The sequence below is a fragment of the Podarcis gaigeae genome (assembly GCF_964106915.1).
Source record: "Podarcis gaigeae genome assembly, chromosome: 18".
Lineage (NCBI taxonomy): Eukaryota > Metazoa > Chordata > Lepidosauria > Squamata > Lacertidae > Podarcis > Podarcis gaigeae.
The window spans coordinates 6,063,653-6,082,455 of NC_139696.1; the positions used below are offsets into that span (position 1 = coordinate 6,063,653).

An 18,803-nucleotide genomic window follows, 5' to 3' on the forward strand; every position below is an offset into this window, starting at 1 on the left:
GATACCAGTCTATTGCTAAGCTAAGTTCCAGGTCTTAAACAGCCTGGGACCTGCCTTGCCCCTCGTAAACCGGCCAGACTGCTGCACTCCTCTTCTGACCATCTCCTGGTCCCACGTCCCTATGGAGGTAAAAAAAGTAAAGGACCCCTGAGGGACGCGGGTGGCGCTGTGGGTTAAACCACAGAGCCTAGGACTTGCCAATCAGAAGGTCGGCGGTTCGAATCCCTGCGACGGAGTGAGCTCCCATTATTTGGTCCCTGCTCCTGCCAACCTAGCAGTTCGAAAGCACCTCAAAGTGCAAGTAGATCAATAGGTACCACTCCGGCGGGAAGGTAAACGGCATTTCCGTGCGCTGCTCTGGTTCGCCAGAAGCAGCTTAGTCCTGCTGGCCACATGACCCGGAAGCTGGACGCCGGCTCCCTCGGCCAATAAAGTGAGATGAGCGCCACAACCCCAGAGTCGGCCACGACTGGACCTAATGGTCAGGGGCCCCTTTACCTTTTCAAAGGACTCCTGACAGTTAAGTCCAGTTGCGAATAACTCTGGCAATAAAAGCCAACCTCTCAGTTAACGAAAGCCCTGCTTATCCCAAATGCTCCGTGTCTCTTCTTCTAAATAGTTTGGCTTGCCAGGTATCAAACACATAGGCTTTCAAGCCTATCGTGACAGGCTTGACAAAGCAAAGTTCTGCTGAGATTGTTGACACGGCCAACACTGCATTCTCTGTTATCAGTGTTGCAGAAAAGGGCATTTTGCCTTTTTGGAGGATTACTGTAGGGATATCGTGGAGTGGGGTCCGGAGGGAGCACACTTCCCCACCAGAAGGCAGCCACAATCTGCCTGCACGCGTGACCCTGGGGTGCAGGGAAAACTCCCCCTCAGACAATCATGGCTGTCTAGAACATCGTCTCCTATGTCCGACCTTTTGCGGTCTCAGAGTCAGCAGTGTCCTGTCTGTAAGTTTTCCCCTGAGACCTTTTGTTTCCTATGTCATACCCCGTGCAAGGGGAAAATGACGCTGTGGAACAGGTGCCAAAATAGCTTTGTACCACCCCACCAGTGGCATAGCGTGGGGGGTGCAGGGGGGCCGGCCGCGCCAGGCGCAACATCTGGGGGTTAGGGGTTAGGGGCGCAAATCCACGGGTTAGGGGGCGCAAATTACTTGCCTTGCCCCGGGTGCTGACAACCCACGCTACGCCACTCCACCCCACGATTTCGGGACGGAAGATGTGTAAAGGTCACAGCCCAAAAATGTATTTGCCTAGCTTGCATATTTGTCTCAATAAAAAGAGGCTCCGCAGGAATGGTGGTAGCTCGCTCACTCGCTCGCTTCAGACCACCTGTGCGCAGCTCACATCATGATCAGTGATCAACACCTGTCTTGGGCCTTCACTTCAGATTACACCGAAAACTCCTGCCATACAGACGCCCCACTTGAAAGCTTGTGGGGGAATTAATCCGAGAATGACACGCAGTACAAATTTAGCCCCGTTATTGTTAAGAAATTGGGGAGGACAGATTTCACTTTAACCTACAATTGTCACGTCCTGTTGGACAATCCACTTGTTTTTTAGTCGTGTTCGACTCTCCGTGACCCCATGGACCACAGCATGCCTTGGAAACTCCCAGTTTCTTCTCAAAAATTCTCCCTTTTTTTATGTCCATGGAGTTTTCTTGGCAAAAGACTGGAGTGGTTTCCCAGTTCCTTCTCCAGGTGGATTACATTTAGTCTAAACCGTGGGTAGGCGAAGTAAGGCCCCGGGGGCCGGATCCGGCCCAATCACCGGACTATATTTTGGAGGGGGGGGAAATGAACGAATTCCTACGCCCCACAAATAACCCAGAGATGCATTTTAAATAAAAGGACACCTTCTACTCATGTAAAAACACCAGGCAGGCCCCACAAATAACCCAGAGATGCATTTTAAATAAAAGCACACGTTCTACTCATGTATAAACACCAGGCAGGCCCCACAAATAACCCAGAGGTGCATTTTAAATAAAAGCACACGTTCTACTCATGTATAAACACCAGGCAGGCCCCACAAATAACCCAGAGATGCATTTTAAATAAAAGCACACATTCTACTCATGTCAAAACACGCTGAGTCCTGAACTGTCTGAGGGCCGGATTTAGAAGGCGATCCGGCCCCCAGGGCCTTAGGTTGCCTACCCCTGTTCTAAAGCTGTTGTCGCGTGAAGAAACACTCTTTCATGGATGCTTATGGTTAAAATGCCTAACAAAAAAGCTTCAGGTTTCTTTAGGAATGTATATTTTAGCATTTATTTATTTTTAAGTTCCTCATAAATCATGTCCCATTTTTTTTTTTGATTTGGGGACCAGTCCACCACATGTGGAATAAGGTTCCTTCATTTTCTTAGCATCTTCCCGGCAGATTCTTGTACACCAGCTCAGAGCCGTCGCCGGGTATCAAACTGTGTGCTGCAATATTTCAGAGGGAAGGAGATATGGAAAATCTGGATAGGTGGGGTTTTTTCCCACTGCAACGCTCTGTATGTACTAAGGTGTTGTGTTCCTCTGTTTTGAAAGGTGTTGCCAGCATGCCTAGTATATTTGCCTACCAAAGCGCTGAAGTAGACTGGTGCGAAGAGAATTTTGCACAGTCAGAGTATATTGCAGAATACTACAACACGGTAAGCCGCCGTTCTGTCTGCCCTCATTTATTTCATCTTATTTATTTATTCATTCAATAAACAAAATGTACTTGTTCACCAGGACCTGGCGAGGATGTGCTGAGAACCTTGGCTATGGTCTAGTCAAGGAGATGCGAATTTTCCGGATGCTCCCTTGCAAATGAAATAAAAACTCAGGGTTCCATCGAGGCATCAGAGCTGCTTTTGTGGTCTGGGCGAGGAGGAGAAGAGGAGGTGAAGGGGTGATATGATAGCCATGTTCAAATATATAAAAGGATGTCCCATAGAGGAGGGAGAAAGGTTGTTTTCTGCTGCTCCAGAGAAGCGGACACGGAGCAATGGTTCCAAACTACAAGAAAGAAGATTCCACCTAAACATTAGGAAGAACTTCCTGACAGTAAGAGCTGTTTGACAGTGGAATTTGCTGCCAAGGAGTGTGGTGGAGTCTCCTTCTTTGGAGGTCTTTAAGCAGAGGCTTGACAACCAGATGTCAGGAGTGCTCTGATGGTGTTTCCTGCTTGGCAGCGGGTTGGACTCGATGGCCCTTGGGGTCTCTTCCAACTCTAGGATTCTGTGATTCTAACCAAGGCCGCGAAGCAGCTCTCAGAAGCTGTACATGTTTTCTTCCATACAATACAGTGGTACCTCGGGTTAAGTACTTAATTCGTTCCGGAGGTCCGTTCTTAACCTGAAACTGTTCTTAACCTGAAGCACCACTTTAGCTAATGGGGCCTCCTGCTGCCGCCGCGCCGCCGGAGCACGATTTCTGTCCTCATCCTGAAGCAAAGTTCTTACCCCGAGGTAATACTTCTGGGTTAGCAGAGTCTGTAACCTGAAGCGTATGTAACCTGAAGCACATGTAATCCGAGGTACCACTGTATTTTGATTTCAGAAAGGCTTTTGACAAAGTGCCCCATGATATTCTCGCGAGGAAGCTGGTAAAATATGGGTTGAACGAGGCAACGTTTAGGTGATTGACTGACCAAACTGAAATATACTCAGAGTTGAGTGTTGATTTCATGCTCTTCGTTTTAGCTCATGGTAAACAGTGTGTGAGTGCTTTCCCAAAAAAACCTCTGTCTATATATACATTATTTTCACAATGGATCCCCTGTGATTGGCTGATTCAACTCCCCTCCTGGAGCCTGATTGGACTGCTCCTGCAGGCCAATCAGGTTGCTGATTCACTTCTTCCTGGAGCCTGATTGGGCGGCTCCTGCAGACCAATCAGGTGGCTGCCTTCTAGGACCCCACCTGTCTATTGTTCTAGGATGCAAGCTGAGTGCATAACACAAACCCAAAGTTTTCTTTGTCATCCTGGGGAAAAGTGACAAATGAGGTGCCGTAGGGTTCTGTCCTGGGCCCGTTGTTGTTCAACGTCTTTATAAATGACTTGGATGAAGAATTGAGGGGATGCTGGTGAAATTTGCAGATGACACCAAACTGGGAGGGGTAGCTAATGCCGCAGCAGACAGAATCAGGATTCAAAATGACCTTAATGGATCAGAGAACTGGGCACAAGCTAACAAAATGAATTTTGATAGGGTCAAATGTAAGGTTCTGCACTTAGGCAAGAAGAACCAGATGCACAAATATAGGATGGGGGGGCACCTGGCTTACTAGTAGTGTATGTGAAAAGGATCTAGGGGTCTTGGTGGAACACAAGCTCAACATGGGTCCACAATGTGATGCAGCAGCAAAAAGAGTGAATGGTATTCTAGGCAGCATCAACAGAAGTCTAGTGTCCAGATTAAGGGAAGTCATAGTTCCGCTCTATTCTGTCTTGGTCAAACCACACCTGAGATACCGTGTCCAATTCTGGGCACCACAATTTAAGAAGGACGTTGACAAGCTGGAAGGTGTGCAGAGGAGGGTGGCTGAGATGATGAAGGGTCTGGAAACCAAGCCTGATGAGGAATGGTTGAAGGAGTTGGGCATGTTTAGCCTGGAAAAGAGATAAGGGAGATGATATCTCCTCTTCAAATATCTTAAGGGCTGCCACATGGTAGCGGGAGCAAGCTTGTTTTCTCTTGCTCTGGAAGGGAGGACTTCCAAGTTAGAAGCAAGGAGATTCCGACTAAACTGAAGGTTCAAGCCAGACATAGGCAAACTCTGGTCTTCCAGATGTTTGGGACAACAATTCCCATCATCCCTGACCACTGGTCCTGTTAGCTAGGGGTGAAAGGGATTGTAGTCCCAAACATCTGGAGAAGAGGAGTTTGGATTTGATATCCCGCTTTATCACTACCCGAAGGAGTCTCAAAGCGGCTAACATTCTCCTTTCCCTTCCTCCCCCACAACAAACACTCTGTGAAGTGAGTGGGGCTGAGAGACTTCAGAGAAGTGTGACTAGCCCAAGGTCACCCAGCAGCTGCATGTGGAGGAGCGGGGAAGCGAACCCAGTTCCCCAGATTACAAATCTACCGCTCTTAACCACTACACCACACTGGCTTTCTGGAAGGCCAGAGTTTGCCTATGGCTGGTTTGAGCTGAAGGTTTCCTGGGCCCTGAGTCGTCATGGCCATTTGCACCTTGAATCCGGACCGGTAGCATATTACACCAGCCACAAACGGACCGCTTCCTGCAGAGACTGAATATTCCAATTGCAAATTCCACGCCATGCCGAGGGATGGGAAATATGGCAAAGGTACATCAAAGGTGAAGACGCTCCCCTCTCCCTCACTCCCGAAGCTCCAAATTCTGGCTTGATGCCAAAAAGGGAAGGAGGGTGTGGTGTTTGCTTCAAAACTGCTTTCTCCTGGCACAGAGAAAGTGGGGCGCCCATTTAAGTAGCTGACCACCCACACACCTTCACAGAGATCCAGAAAATAAACCGGCTTTACCTGCTCAGCTTCTGGAGCTGGCTGGCTGGCGTCTGCCCCACGGCAAGGCTTGGGGAGGCTGGAAGAGGGCAGGGTCTCCAGGAGCCCCTGACCTCACCCCCTCCTCGCTGGGATCTCGCCTTTAGGCTGCAGGCGCACAGCAGAGCACATCTGAAAGCATCTCCACCACAGCTCCCCCAACCCCCGCCTCCAAGCAGATAACAGGGAACTGTGATGCGCTGACATGTTTAAACCAAAGAAAAGCCACGCGAAGCATTTACTAAAGACCGGGAAAAGAAAACGACGCTTGCGACACGTGGCTTGAGGAGCGACGGTAATGTTGCTTGAGAGAAAGAGTTTTCGCTGGGTGTTATCTTGGATTGGGTGGGTGGGTGAAATAACTTTTACCGTATTTTTTGCTCTATAAGACTTTTTCCCTCCTAAAAAGTAAGGGGAAATGTGTGTGCGTCTTATGGAGCGAATGCAGGCTGCGCAGCTATTCCAGAAGCCAGAACAGCAAGAGGGATTGCTGCTTTCACTGCGCAGCGATCCCTCTTGCTGTTCTGGCTTCTGAGATTCAGAATATTTCCCCCCCTTGTTTTCCTCCTCCAAAAACTAGGTGCGTCTTGTGGTCTGGTGCGTCTTATAGAGCGAAAAATACTGTATATCGAGCTGACGGACAAAGAATCGGAAGTTCTCTATTTTTCTTCTTTCTCTGTTTCCTCTCTTATGTTCCCCCTTGTACATTCTATCTTTCTAGCTCGCTCATCTCCTTTTCTCTCTTTTGGTTTTTTGTGCTTTTGTTTAGATTAAGGTTTTTGTTTTGATTTTTTTTTTAAAAAGTTTGATAATAATCTTGACATCCCTTTCCCCCCTAATTCTAATGAGTTCTATTTTTGAAAAGGAGCTGGGATGGGTTAAAGGTGCTGGGAAATGGAGCTTTGTAAGGGACGCGGATGGCGCTGTGGGTTAAACCACAGAGCCTAGGGCTTGTTGATAGGGAGGTCGGCGGTTCGAATCCTCGCAATGATGGGGTGAGCTCCCATTGCTCAGTCCCTGCTCCTGCCCACCTAGCAGTTCGAAAGCACGTCAAAGCGCAAGTAGATAAATAGGTACCGCTCTGGCGGGAAGGTGAACGGCGTTTCCGTGAGCTGCTCTGGTTCGCCAGATGCGGCTTAGTCCTGCTGGCCACATGACCCGGAAGCTGTACGGCCAGGAAAGCGAGATGAGCGCCGCAACCCCAGAGTCGACCACGACTGGACCTAAAGGTCAGGGGTCCCTTTACCATGTTTACTAAGGGGTAAACATGGCTAAAATATACTCGGCGTTGAGTGTTTATTTCATGCTCCTTATTTCAGCTCATGGTAAACAGTGTGCGAGTGCTTTCCCCCAAACCTCTTGCTATATATACATTATTTTCACAATGGGTCTCGTGTGATTGGCTGATTCAGCTCCCCTCCTGGAGCCTGATTGGACTGTTCCTGCAGGCCAATCAGGTTGCTGATTCACTTCCTCCTGGAGCCGGATTGGGCGGCTGCTGTAGACCAATCAGGTTGCTTCCTTCTAGGATCCTACCTGCCTATTGTTCTAGGATCCAAGCTCAGTACATAACAGTGGCATAAGCGGGGTTGCCAGGACCCGGGACTGCACAGAGGGTTGGTGGGGTGAGAGGCTGAGAATCAGATAGCATATGCATGTGCATACAACCGCTTCACTGCGTCCGCATCACTGAGAAGATCACAGCCACAGAGATAAGAAGAGTCGTTCCATTGTTTGGAGAGGTCACTTCCTGGTTCACAAGGAGAAGCCATTTTAAATGGAGCCTAGCTGTATTGTAATATGGTCTGAAGCTCAACATCAAAAAACGAAGATCGTGGCCACTGGTCCCATCACCTCCTGGCAAATAGAATGGGAAGAAGTGGAGGCAGTGAGAGATTTTACTTTCTTGGGCTCCATGATCACTGTCTCCCTTCCAATTTGAAACCATACCGGACCCTGCTTAGCTTTGCAAACGCGCTAGGACTTTTATGGCTGAGCCACTGGGAGAACAAAAAAACCCCTAATGCTCCTCAAAAGTTTATTGTGAACTGACATTAATAAATACATAATAAATAGCTAATTGTTCAATTTCGGATGGCCGCTGGAGCCACAATGGCTTGTTTCTGGAGACAGACCTTAGAATCATAGAATCATAGAGTTGGAAGAGACCCCAAGGGCCATCGAGTCCAACCCCCTGCCAAGCAGGAAACACCATCAGAGCACTCCTGACATATGGTTGTCAAGCCTCTGCTTAAAGACCTCCAAAGAAGGAGACTCCACCACACTCCTTGGCAGCAAATTCCACTGTCAAACAGCTCTTACAGTCAGGAAGTTCTTCCTAATGTTTAGGTGGAATCTTCTTTCTTGTAGTTTGGATCCATTGCTCCGTGTCCGCTTCTCTGGAGCAGCAGAAAACAACCTTTCTCCCTCCTCTATGGGACATCCTTTTATATATTTGAACATGGCTATCATATCACCCCTTAACCTCCTCTTCTCCAGGCTAAACATGCCCAGCTCCCTTAGCCGTTCCTCATAAGGCATCGTTTCCAGGCCTTTGACCATTTTGGTTGCCCTCCTCTGGACACGTTCCAGTTTGTCAGTGTCCTTCTTGAACTGTGGTGCCCAGAACTGGACACAGTACTCCAGGTGAGGTCTGACCAGAGCAGAATACAGTGGCACTATTCTGGCAGAGCCCAATTTTCTTCTAGATACTCCCAGGGTTTGGGAACTGACTTTACTAGAAAAGATGACCCAAAAATGATGTGTTTCCGGGGGACAAATAAAAAAATGGATAGATTTGTAGAGGTCATGTTTGATTTTATTACACATGCCAGAATGTGGTCTGTCCCCTCCCTCTGCTTATCAATGGATTTGTTAATTCACTAATATTCTCTTTAAGTCACTTTTCTTTCTTTCTTCTTAACAATGCTTTTTTCCCTTGGGGGTACGCAGGGGTACGCATCCCCCTAAACATTTTGTGAATCTTTGTACTTCCATTCACTGTATTTATTCCCCCCCCCCCCCCGGTTCGAACTATAAAATGGTGATTTTCCTGAGTCAAAATGAGAGTACCCCCTAAACATTTTTTTAAAGGGGGAAAAAGCACTGATTCTTAATAACGGGGTGTTGCTGTTTTTTGTTTGCTTGTTTTTTTGAAGTTGATGGTTGCAACCAAGCGATTCAAAGTGTGGAACATTCCAAATTACACGTTAAAAATGAGAACAACAAGAAAACTCTCTCTCCTTGTTTGCTGCTGTTTTGCAGATCAGCAATGTTGGTTTCTTCATCCTGCCGCCGATCATGATGTTCCTGAACCCCCAGTACATTCAGTATCGACCAGTTCCCATCCCGGGTCTTACTATCATGTCAACATTGATTGGTACGTTCCCTGGGGGAATAAGAAGGGAAGGGACGCACCCTCCAGGTCAAAAGAATTTATTTCTTTACGCAATCACGGCATCCCGAATTATACATGCCCAGAAACGGAGAGACGGAACAATGCCAGCAAGAGGAGGAATTGCAAGTGAAATGGTAGAATTAGCAAACGCAACTTATAGAATAGGGACGCGGGTAGCACTGTGGTCTAAACCACAGAGCCTAGGACTTGCCATTCGGAAGGTCGGTGGTTCGAATCCCTGTGACGGGGTGAGCTCCCGTTGCTCGGTCCCAGCTCCTGCCAACCTAGCAGTTCAAAAGCACGTCAAAGTGCAAGTAGATAAATAGGTACCGCTCCGGCGGGAAGGTAAACGGCGTTTCCGTGTGCTGCTCTGGTTTTGCCAGAAGCAGCTTAGTCATGCTGGCCACATGACCCAGAAAAACTGTCTGCGGATAAACGCCGGCTCCCTTGGCCAGTAAAGCAAGATGAGTGCCGCAACCCCAGAGTCGTTCACGACTGGACTTAACTGTCAGGGGTCCTTTATCTTTTTTTATATTGATAGTGAATTTGGGGGGGGGGGAGGGCCAAGTGTGTGGGGCCCTAAGCTATAGCTTGTTTAGGTAAAGGTAAAGGGACCCCTGACCATTAGGTCCAGTTTTGGCTGACTCTGGGGTTGCGGCGCACATCTCGCTTTACTGGCCGAGGGAGCCGGCGAACAGCTTCCGGGTCATGTGGCCAGCATGACTAAGTCGCTTCTGGTGAACCAGAGCAGCACACAGAAATGCCGTTTACCTTCCCGCCGGAGCGGTACCTATTTATCTACTTGCACTCTGACATACTTTCGAACTGCTAGGTGGGCAGGAGCAGGGACAGAGCAACGGGAGCTCACGTCATTGCGGGGATTCGAACCACCGACCTTCTGATCGGCAAGTCCTAGGCTCTGTGGTTTAACCCACAGCGCCACCCGCGTCCCTATATAGCTTGTTTAGCTGATACGTAAATCCGGCGCTGATTCAGATTAAACATCAGAAGGAACTTTCTGGATATAAGAGCCTTTCAATAGTGGAAACTGTCGCTCCCGGAAGCTGCCGGGCTCTCCCTCCTTGGAGATTTTTTAAGAGAGTTTGGAAGGCCCCCTGTCAGCGATGCTCCAGCCAAGATTCCTGCATTGCAGAGGGTTAGAATCCTAGAACTGTAGAGTTTGAAGGGAACTCCAAGGATCATCTAGTCCAACCCCTTGCAGGAATCTCAGCTAAAGCATCCATGACGTTTAGCCCTCGGGGTCCCTTCCAACGCTTCAATTCTGTGGTTCTACTATTCTTCTGGGAGCCTAAAGTTCTGGACTCACAGAACTGTAGAGTTGCATGGGACCTCATGGGCCATCTAGTCTGACCCCCCTAAAGAAAGAAGCAGCCGCAGCCCAGTGGGAGAGAACCTGCTTTGAGTGCAGAGGGCACCAAGCTAGATCCCGCCTCTTTTCATCCTGCAGGTCTGTTCTCCGGCTACTTCCATATGACTCTCAGCTACGCAGGGCAGATGCTGGATGAGCTCTCCATCCTCTGGGCAATCGCTCTCTGCTACGCTTTCTGGTTGCCTGTTCACCATTACCCATCGTTCATCAAAAACAGGTAAGTGGGGGGGGGGGGATAAGGAACTGCTGGGGCACCCGGGGAAACAGGCAGAGGGCCTTCTCGGTGGTGGCGCCCTCCCTGTGGAATGCCCTCCCATCCTATGTCAAAGGAAATAAACAACTATCTGACTTTTAGAAGACATCTGAAGGCAGCCCTGTTCAAGGAAGTTTTGATGTTTTATTGTATTTTTAACATTCTGTTGGAATGATGATGATGATGATAATGATAATAATTATTTATTGGTACCCCGCCCATCTGGCTGGGTTTCCCCAGCCACTCTGGGCGGCTTCCACAAAGACCAAAAATACACTAAGATATCACACATTAAAAACTTCCCTGAACAGGGCTGCCTTCAGATGTCTTCTGAATGTCAGGTACCGTATTTTTCGCTCTATAACACGCACCTGACCATAACACGCACATTGTTTTTAGAGGAGGAAAACAAGGGAAAAAACATTCTGAATGAAACAGTGGATGTATCATTTTTGGGCTTCATGCTGTGGCCACAGACATGTGATCTGATGGTGAATTTGGGGTGACCCAATGCAAGGATCCTGAGAATCCCTGTGGATCCATGCTTTGTAACCACGTTTTTGCACCATTGCAGCCCCAGGCAACAGTGGTGGATCTATGCTTTGTAACCACATTTTAAGTGGGGAACGAAGGAAAAACAAAGAAGGGATATTAGAGGGGTGGGGATTTAACGGGTTGGAGAAAAGAAAGGCAAAAGTTTTCCCCCACCCAAGCCAGCCAGCCATCTCTCTCTCTCTCTCTCTCTCTCTCTCTCTCTCTCTCTCTCTCTCTCCCCCTCCCTCCCTCCTTCCCTCCTCCTCTCTCTCTCTCCCTCCCCCCTCTCTCTCTCCCTTCCCCCCTCTCTCTCCCTCTCCCCCAGCAGCACCGGAGCTTGCCTGGAGGGGAGGGGCTTTCCCTGCTCTTTGTTCCGTTTCAGCAAACACAGCAAGGAAACAGAGGAGGGTGGGCAGTAAGACCCTGAGGCAGAATGCAGGAAAGCAGCCGCTTCCTCTTTTCAGTTTTCCCTTCTCAGTGAAGCACCGCAATTTGATTTTTGCCTGGCGATTTGATATTTGCCTGGTTTTTCGGCTCCAGGGACCACACATTCGCTCTATAACACGCACAGGCATTTCCCCTTCCTTTTTAGGAGAAAAAATCTGCGTGTTATAGAGGGAAAAATACGGTAGTTGTTTATCTCTTTGACATCTGATGGGAGGGCGTTCCACAGGGCGGGCGCCACCACCAAGAAGGCCCTCCGCCTGGTTCCCTGTAACCTCACTTCTCGCAATGAGGGAACTGCCAGAAGGCCCTCGGCGCTGGACCTCAGCATCCGGGCAGAACGATGGGGGTGGAGACGCTCCTTCAGGTATACTGGGCCAAGGCCGTTTAGGGCTTTAAAGGTCAGCACCAACACTTTGAATTGAATGATGAGCAGGGTATAAATTATTATTTATTATTATTATTATTATTATTATTATGTCTCTGCAGCCCTCCAGATTGCAAGTAGAACTTTTTCCAACACACTTTCTATTCCTACGAAAACAAACAAACCCCAAACCCCACATGCATAAACATTCCAATGGCTGCAGAGAGATCCTGGACTATAAAGAGCAATGGGTGCCCTGGTTCCATAAAGACAGGCTGATCTTTACCAGTGGCGTAGCGTGGTCAGGGGGGGCCGGCCGCACCAGGCGCAACATCTGGAGGTTAGGGTTAGGGGGCGCAAATCCACGGGTTAAAGGTAAAGGTAAAGGTACCCCTGCCCGTACGGGCCAGTCTTGACAGACTCTGGGGTTGTGCGCCCATCTCACTCAAGAGGCCAGGGGCCAGCGCTGTCTGGAGACACTTCCGGGTCACGTGGCCAGCGTGACATCGCTGCTCTGGCGAGCCAGAGCCGCACACGGAAACGCCGTTTACCTTCCCACTGGTAAGCAGTCCCTATTTATCTACTTGCACCCGGAGGTGCTTTCGAACTGCTAGGTTGGCAGGCGCTGGGACCGAGCAGCGGGAGCGCACCCCGCCGCAGGGATTCGAACCGCCGACCTTTCGATCGGCAAGTCCTAGGCGCTGAGGCTTTAACCCACAGCGCCACCTGCGTCCTAATCCACCTAATCCACGGGTTAGGGGGTGCAAATCCATGGGTTAGGGGGCGCAAATCCACGGGTTAGGGGGATGCAAATTACTTGCCTTGCCCCGGGTGCAACTCACGCTACGCCACTGATCTTTGCTAACTCATTCTGTCAGAACCACAGCGACTTCTCGACGCACTTGGCTTCGTTTCTTCCTGCCCACGGGGAGAAGGCTCATGGAAATCTTCCCGCCTGTTCTGTAAAGGACCCTGAGCTCTTCAGCACTCAAACTGTGTCTTTTGTTTTGTTTTTCTTCTCTTTTGACCTACTTAGGGATCAGTTCATGTGGCTGGTGGGCATCGTGACCGTCTTCAGCACCCTGCTGTCCTTTTTGAAGCCGACCCTGAACGCTTATGCCCTCAACTCTGTCGCCTTGCACCTTTTATACTTGAGTAACCAGGAATTTAGAAAGTAAGTTGCGGACAGAGAACCCTGCAAGCATTGAACAGCCAATTCTAAGGGCCCCTTAGTGCAGAGTCCGCCTCCCGCTACAGTAGCTTCACAGATAAGAATTAGCAAGCAGTTTCTATTTTAGGTAAAGGTAAAGGGACCCCTGACCATTAGCTCCAGTCGTGGCCGACTCTGGGGTTGCGGCGCTCATCTCGCTTTACTGGCCGAGGGAGCCGGCGTACAGCTTCCGGGTCACGTGGCCAGCAGGACTAAGCCGCTTCTGGCGAACCGGAGCACCACACGGAAACGCCGTTTACCTTCCCGCCGGAGCGGTACCTATTTATCTACTTGCACTTTGACGTGCTTTTGAACTGCTAGGTTGGCAGGAGCAGGGAACGAGGAACAGGAGCTCACCTGAATTGAACCGCCGACCTTCTGATCGGCAAGTCCAAGGCTCTGTGGTTTAACCCACAGCGCCACCTGTAGCATCTTAGAGACCAACTAAGGTTGTTCTTGGTATAAGCTTTCATGTGCATGGACACTTTTTAAGATACACTGAAACAGAAGTCGCCAGACCCTTATATATAGTGGGAGGGTGGGATGGCGTATTTCTCAGAAGGGTAGTGGGAGATGGGTATTGACTCAATGGGTATGGTAAACCTGTTGACGACTGTTAATGAGTGCAGGTTTACCATACCCATTGAGTCAATGCAGTCATTAACCATAGTCAACAGGTGTTCATTCTTATCCTTAATTAACCATAGTCAACAGGTGTTTATTCTTATCCTTAATTGCTGCATTGTACTTGACGCGGGTGGCGCTGTGGGTTAAACCACAGAGCCTAGGACCTGCTGATCAGAAGGTCGGTGGTTCGAATCCCCGCAATGACGGGGTGAGCTCCCATTGCTCAGTCCCTGCTCCTGCCAACCTAGCAGTTCGAAAGCACGTCAAAGTGCAAGTAGATAAATAGGTACCACTCTGGCGGGAAGGTAAACGGCGTTTCCATGCGCTGCTCTGGTTCGCCAGAAGCGGCTTAGTCATGCTGGCCACATGACCCGGAAGCTGTACGCTGGCTCCCTCGGCCAATAAAGCGAGATGAGCGCCGCAACCCCAGAGTCAGTCACGACTGGACCTAATGGTCAGGGGTCCCTTTACCTTTAGCTTTACATGATGCTAAAAATCCAGCTCCATTTTATTCCCCCCAGGCCTTTGGTTGATCTTATTGAAATTCGACACCCTTTTAGAATGTGGCTTTTTTGGGGGGGGTGTATTGAGTTACTGCTTTCGGTTTGATTTTATATGTTGTGGTCTTCTTGTGAACTGCCCCAAGACCTCCCGGTCTAGGGCGGTGTATAAGTTAAATTATTATTATTATTATTATTATTATTATTATTAATAAGTAAAAGGTAAAGGTAAAGGACCCCAGACGGTTAAGTCCAGTCAAAGGCGACTGTGAGGTTGCAGCGCTCATCTCGCTTTAATGGCCAAGGGAGCCGGCATACAGCTTCCGGGTCATGCGGCCAGCAGGACTAAACCGCTTCTGGCACAATGGGACACCGTGACGGAAACCAGAGCGCACGGAAGTGCCGTTTACCTTCCCGCCACAGTGGTACCTATTTATCTACCTGCACCGGTGTGCTTTCGAACTGTTAGGTTGGCAGGGGCAGGGACCGAGCAACAGGAGCTTACCCCATTGTGATCATAGTTATAATGCCCATTTTGTCAATGTAACCCCTCCAGCCTCAGGCGAGTGCGCCAACTATTCCTGATTGCAAGACTGGCTTCATTATTACCAAATAATGGAGGCTTACAAGTTGGACAGGAAAATTGGCTTCCAGGTGGAAAAATCAAAATTGGAAACAGAATTGTTAGAACCCAAAATTAAGAATTTGTCAAAAATGTATAACTTGCTGTTGAAATGGAACATGCAGGATGAAACGGTTAAATCAGCTATGATTAAGTGGGCACAAGATATTGGTCATAACATTATGTTTGCTAACTGGGAACAGTTGTGGACCACCGGTATGAAATTTACGGCGTGTAATGCCCTAAGAGAGAATATTATGAAAATGATTTATAGGTGGTACATGACCCCAGTCAAGCTCGCAAAAATTTACCCTTTCCTGATAATAAATGTTGGACATGTAAAGAAAATGAAGGTACATTCTTTCGCCTTTGGTGGACGTGCCCAAGGATTAAGGCTTTCTGGGAAATGATATATAATGAAATGAAAAAGGTATTTAAATATACCTCCCTGAAGAAACCAGAGGCTTTCCTCCTGGGCATGGTCGGCCAATTGGTGCCAAAGAAGGATAGAACATTCTTTATGTATGCTACAACAGCAGCAAGAATACTCATCGCAAAGTATTGGAAGACACAAGATCTACCCACCTTGGAAGAATGGCAGATGAAGTTGATGGACTACATGGGACTGGCAGAAATGACTAGCAGAATCTGAGACCAGGGAAGAGAGACAGCGGAAGAAGATTGGAAGAAATTTAAGGACTATCTTGGGAAATATTGCAAAATTAATGAATGTTAGAATGATGTTGGTTTAGAAAATTAAGGGGTTTTTCAGCTGTAATGATTAAGTAAAAAGAAAAGAAAGGTTGAAAACTAAATGAAAATTAAGGGAGAGGATTTGCTGAATTAATAATTAGAAATTGGAATACAAAAAGGGGAGGTATGAGGAGGTCGGGGAAGTAAGTTATAAGAAAATAAGGGAATGAAACTTTACTTGTTTTTAAATAGTTTTTAGTTTTGTATTTTGTTTTTTATATTTGTTATTTTTTGTGTTTGTGTTTTGTTTTTATTACTGTGTGGTTTTTTTTGTATAATCTTTGAAATTTCAATAAATATCTTTTCCGCAGGTGCAACAACGTCCGCGTTCACCGTCTAATCAGGACCATGGTCGTGTGGTGGTGCATCGCCATCACCTGTTGGCTGACGGATAAGTTTTTGTGTGGCATCTGTCAGAGGGCCAATTTCGCCTACCTTCACAGCATTTGGTAAGAAGGACCTGCTCTGGGCTGCCCTGGAGGGCTAGACGAAATGGAACGGTCTTCATTTATTGGGTAGTGGTGTCAGAAGCCAGCTGAACGTTGGCAAAAGCTTTGGGCTGGTAAGCACCGCTGGTACAAGGGAGCCCATAACCTAGCCATCTTGGCCATCTCATGATGAAGCAGTTGCCTCAGGCAGCAATCTTTATTTGTTTTGGCCACTAGACATAAAAAGGTAAAGGGTAAAGGGACCCCTGACCATTAGGTCCAGTCGTGGCCGACTCTGGTGTTGCGGCGCTCATCTTGCGTTATTAGCGGAGGGAGCCGGCGTACAGCTTCCGGGTCACGTGGCCAGCATGATTAAGCCGCTTCTGGCAAACCAGAGCAGCACACGGAAACGCCGTTTACCTTCCCGCCGGAGTGGTACTTATTTATCTACTTGCACTTTGACGTGCTTTCGAACTGCTAGGTTGGCAGGAGCAGGGACTGAGCAACGGGAGCTCACCCCATCACGGGGATTCGAACCACTGACCTTCCGATCAGCAAGCCCTAGGCTCTGTGGTTTACATAGCAATAAAATAAAATGTACTGAAGATTCAGTGGTATCTCTGTCTACGCACACCTCTAGTTGCATATCCTTCGGGTTATGCATGCGGCAAACCCAGAAGTATTTTTCTGGGTTTTGACGCATGTGCAGAAGCACTCTATGTGCCACACACATGTGCAGAACAGGCACCTCCGGTTGCAAATTCTTCGGGATCTGACCAGATCTCCGGAACAGATCCCATGCACAGCTGGAGGTACCACTGCAGAGGTAAAAACTTAACTGTAGAAAATACATTTTGGGGGTTTCATAAAATGCTTCTCAGTGGCAGCAAATGCTTCTCAGAGGTTGCTCCCAGTCTCAGGAACTCTCTCCCTGGAGAAGCCAGAAAGGCTCCTTCCTTGATGTCTTTCTGCCAGGGCCTTCTCGGTGGTGGCGCCCGCCCCGTGGAACGCCCTCCCATCAGATGTCAAGGAAATAAACAACTATCTGACTTTCAGAAGACATCTGAACGCAGTCTAGTTTAGTGAAGTTTTTAGTGTTTGATGTTTTATCGCTTTGTTATTATAGTCGTACCTTGGTTCTCGAACGCCTTGGTACTCGTACGTTTTGGCTCCTGAACGCCGGAAACCTGGAAGTAAGTGTTCCGGTTTTCGAACGTTCTTCGGAAGCTGAACGGTCCGACGCGGCTTCTGCTTGAGTTCAGGAATCTCCTGCAGCCCATCGGAAGCCGCGCCTCTGTTGTCAAATGTTTCCGGAAGTCGGGCGGAAGTCGGGGTATAAATTATAAATTATGGTGATGATTATTACAGTGGTACCTCAGGTTACATACGCTTCAGGTTACATACGCTTCAGGTTATAGACTCCGCTAACCCAGAAATAGTGCTTCAGGTTAAGAACTTTGCTTCAGGATGTGAATAGAAAACGTGCTCCAGCAGCGCGGCGGCAGCGGGAGGCCCCATGAGCTAAAGTGGTGCTTCAGGTTAAGAGCAGTTTCAGGTTAAGAATGGATCCAGAACGAATTAAGTACTTAACCCAAGGTACCACTGTATTATACAGTCATACCTCGGGTTAAAGTTGCTTCAAGTTGAGCCTTTTCGGGTTGCGCTCCATGGCGACCCAGAAGTAACGGAACGTGTTACTTCCGGGTTTCGCCGTTTGCGCATGTGCATTCACTCAAAATGACGCATGCGCATAGAATCGCAACCCGCGCACACGGAGACGCACAGACGCATTTTGCGTTCGCTTCAGGATGCGAACGGGGTTCCGGAACAGATCCCGTTCGCATCCAGAGGTACCACTGTATTTCAAAAAGTAAAAAAGCAAGACAGCCCTGGCAGCCCTAGACAACATTCTTTCCTTTTTTAAAAAACTCACAGGCATCTTTCTATCGTCGTTACCATTTTCTACTGCGCCACCACGGTCGTCTACTTAGATGTCTTCTACGACCTCCCTAGCTGCGAGCCCGACGTGGTTTACTGGCCCAGCGAGTGTAGTTTCTTTGCGCTGCCGTACATCGACCTTCCGAAATTCAAGAAGCAGTGCTAGGGGGACTGCGAGACCGCTGAAGACAACAGGAGCCCGGCACTGATCCGACAGGTTCTACCCATCGCGACGCCTGAGCCCTATGCTTGTTTGGCCACCGAAAAGCTTCGCGCCGCCAAACCCTTGTTGCCTGGGAGACAGCGCATGCAGGTAGCTTTGTCGCATGGCTTGTCGCCCAACCCTGTTGCGCAGCGCGTTTTCCCGCCAGCCCGGCCATACTGAACGGGATGCCTCCGTTATGCGACATTGAAACTTGCCCGTTCCCCAGAGAATGGCGGACACCGTATTTAAGCTATTTATAGAGGACATGTGGAGGGAATGAGAGAACGAACGGATCTCTCGCTTTATGGAGATTCTGCTCATGTTCATCACTGCCTCGCTCCAACCTGTATTAAACTGCACTTTGAAAGAAAGAAATCGGCACGTTCATTTGTACCGAAATGTTGTTTGCTCTCAAAACGATGCATTTTAAAACACAACTTAGTCTCCAAAAAAAGAGAGGGCATTTGGATACTTTTTCATTTTTTCAGCACCAGACCTTCCACAGATGTGCAAAATCCAATGTATAGTTCTGGTTCGGTCTGGACATTAATCTGAGAGACGTAGATCATTGGTGCTGCAGGGCTGGTGTTTCACAACCCGGTGTTTCGACACAACAGTT

The 18,803-nt window shown here is 48.5% G+C and overlaps 1 protein-coding gene across 2 annotated transcripts in view; it reads left to right on the top strand.

Annotated features, from left to right (window-relative positions):
* Window positions 1–18,559, top strand: part of ACER1 (alkaline ceramidase 1) — a 29,744-nt gene extending 11,185 nt beyond the window's left edge. The window contains exons 2-7 of one of the 2 annotated variants that reach the window (XM_083720725.1): window positions 2,552–2,655; window positions 8,781–8,895; window positions 10,382–10,520; window positions 12,938–13,075; window positions 15,925–16,062; window positions 17,977–18,559. In XM_083720725.1, the coding sequence (XP_083576851.1) occupies window positions 2,563–2,655; window positions 8,781–8,895; window positions 10,382–10,520; window positions 12,938–13,075; window positions 15,925–16,062; window positions 17,977–18,145 (792 nt within the window). In that variant the 5' untranslated portion in view covers window positions 2,552–2,562 and the 3' untranslated portion in view covers window positions 18,146–18,559. Of the gene's footprint in view, window positions 1–2,551; window positions 2,656–5,563; window positions 5,812–8,780; window positions 8,896–10,381; window positions 10,521–12,937; window positions 13,076–15,924; window positions 16,063–17,976 lie in introns of those variants that run through there. The other variant, XM_083720726.1, reaches the window with a different exon arrangement.
* Window positions 18,560–18,803: the final 244 nt, after the last annotated feature.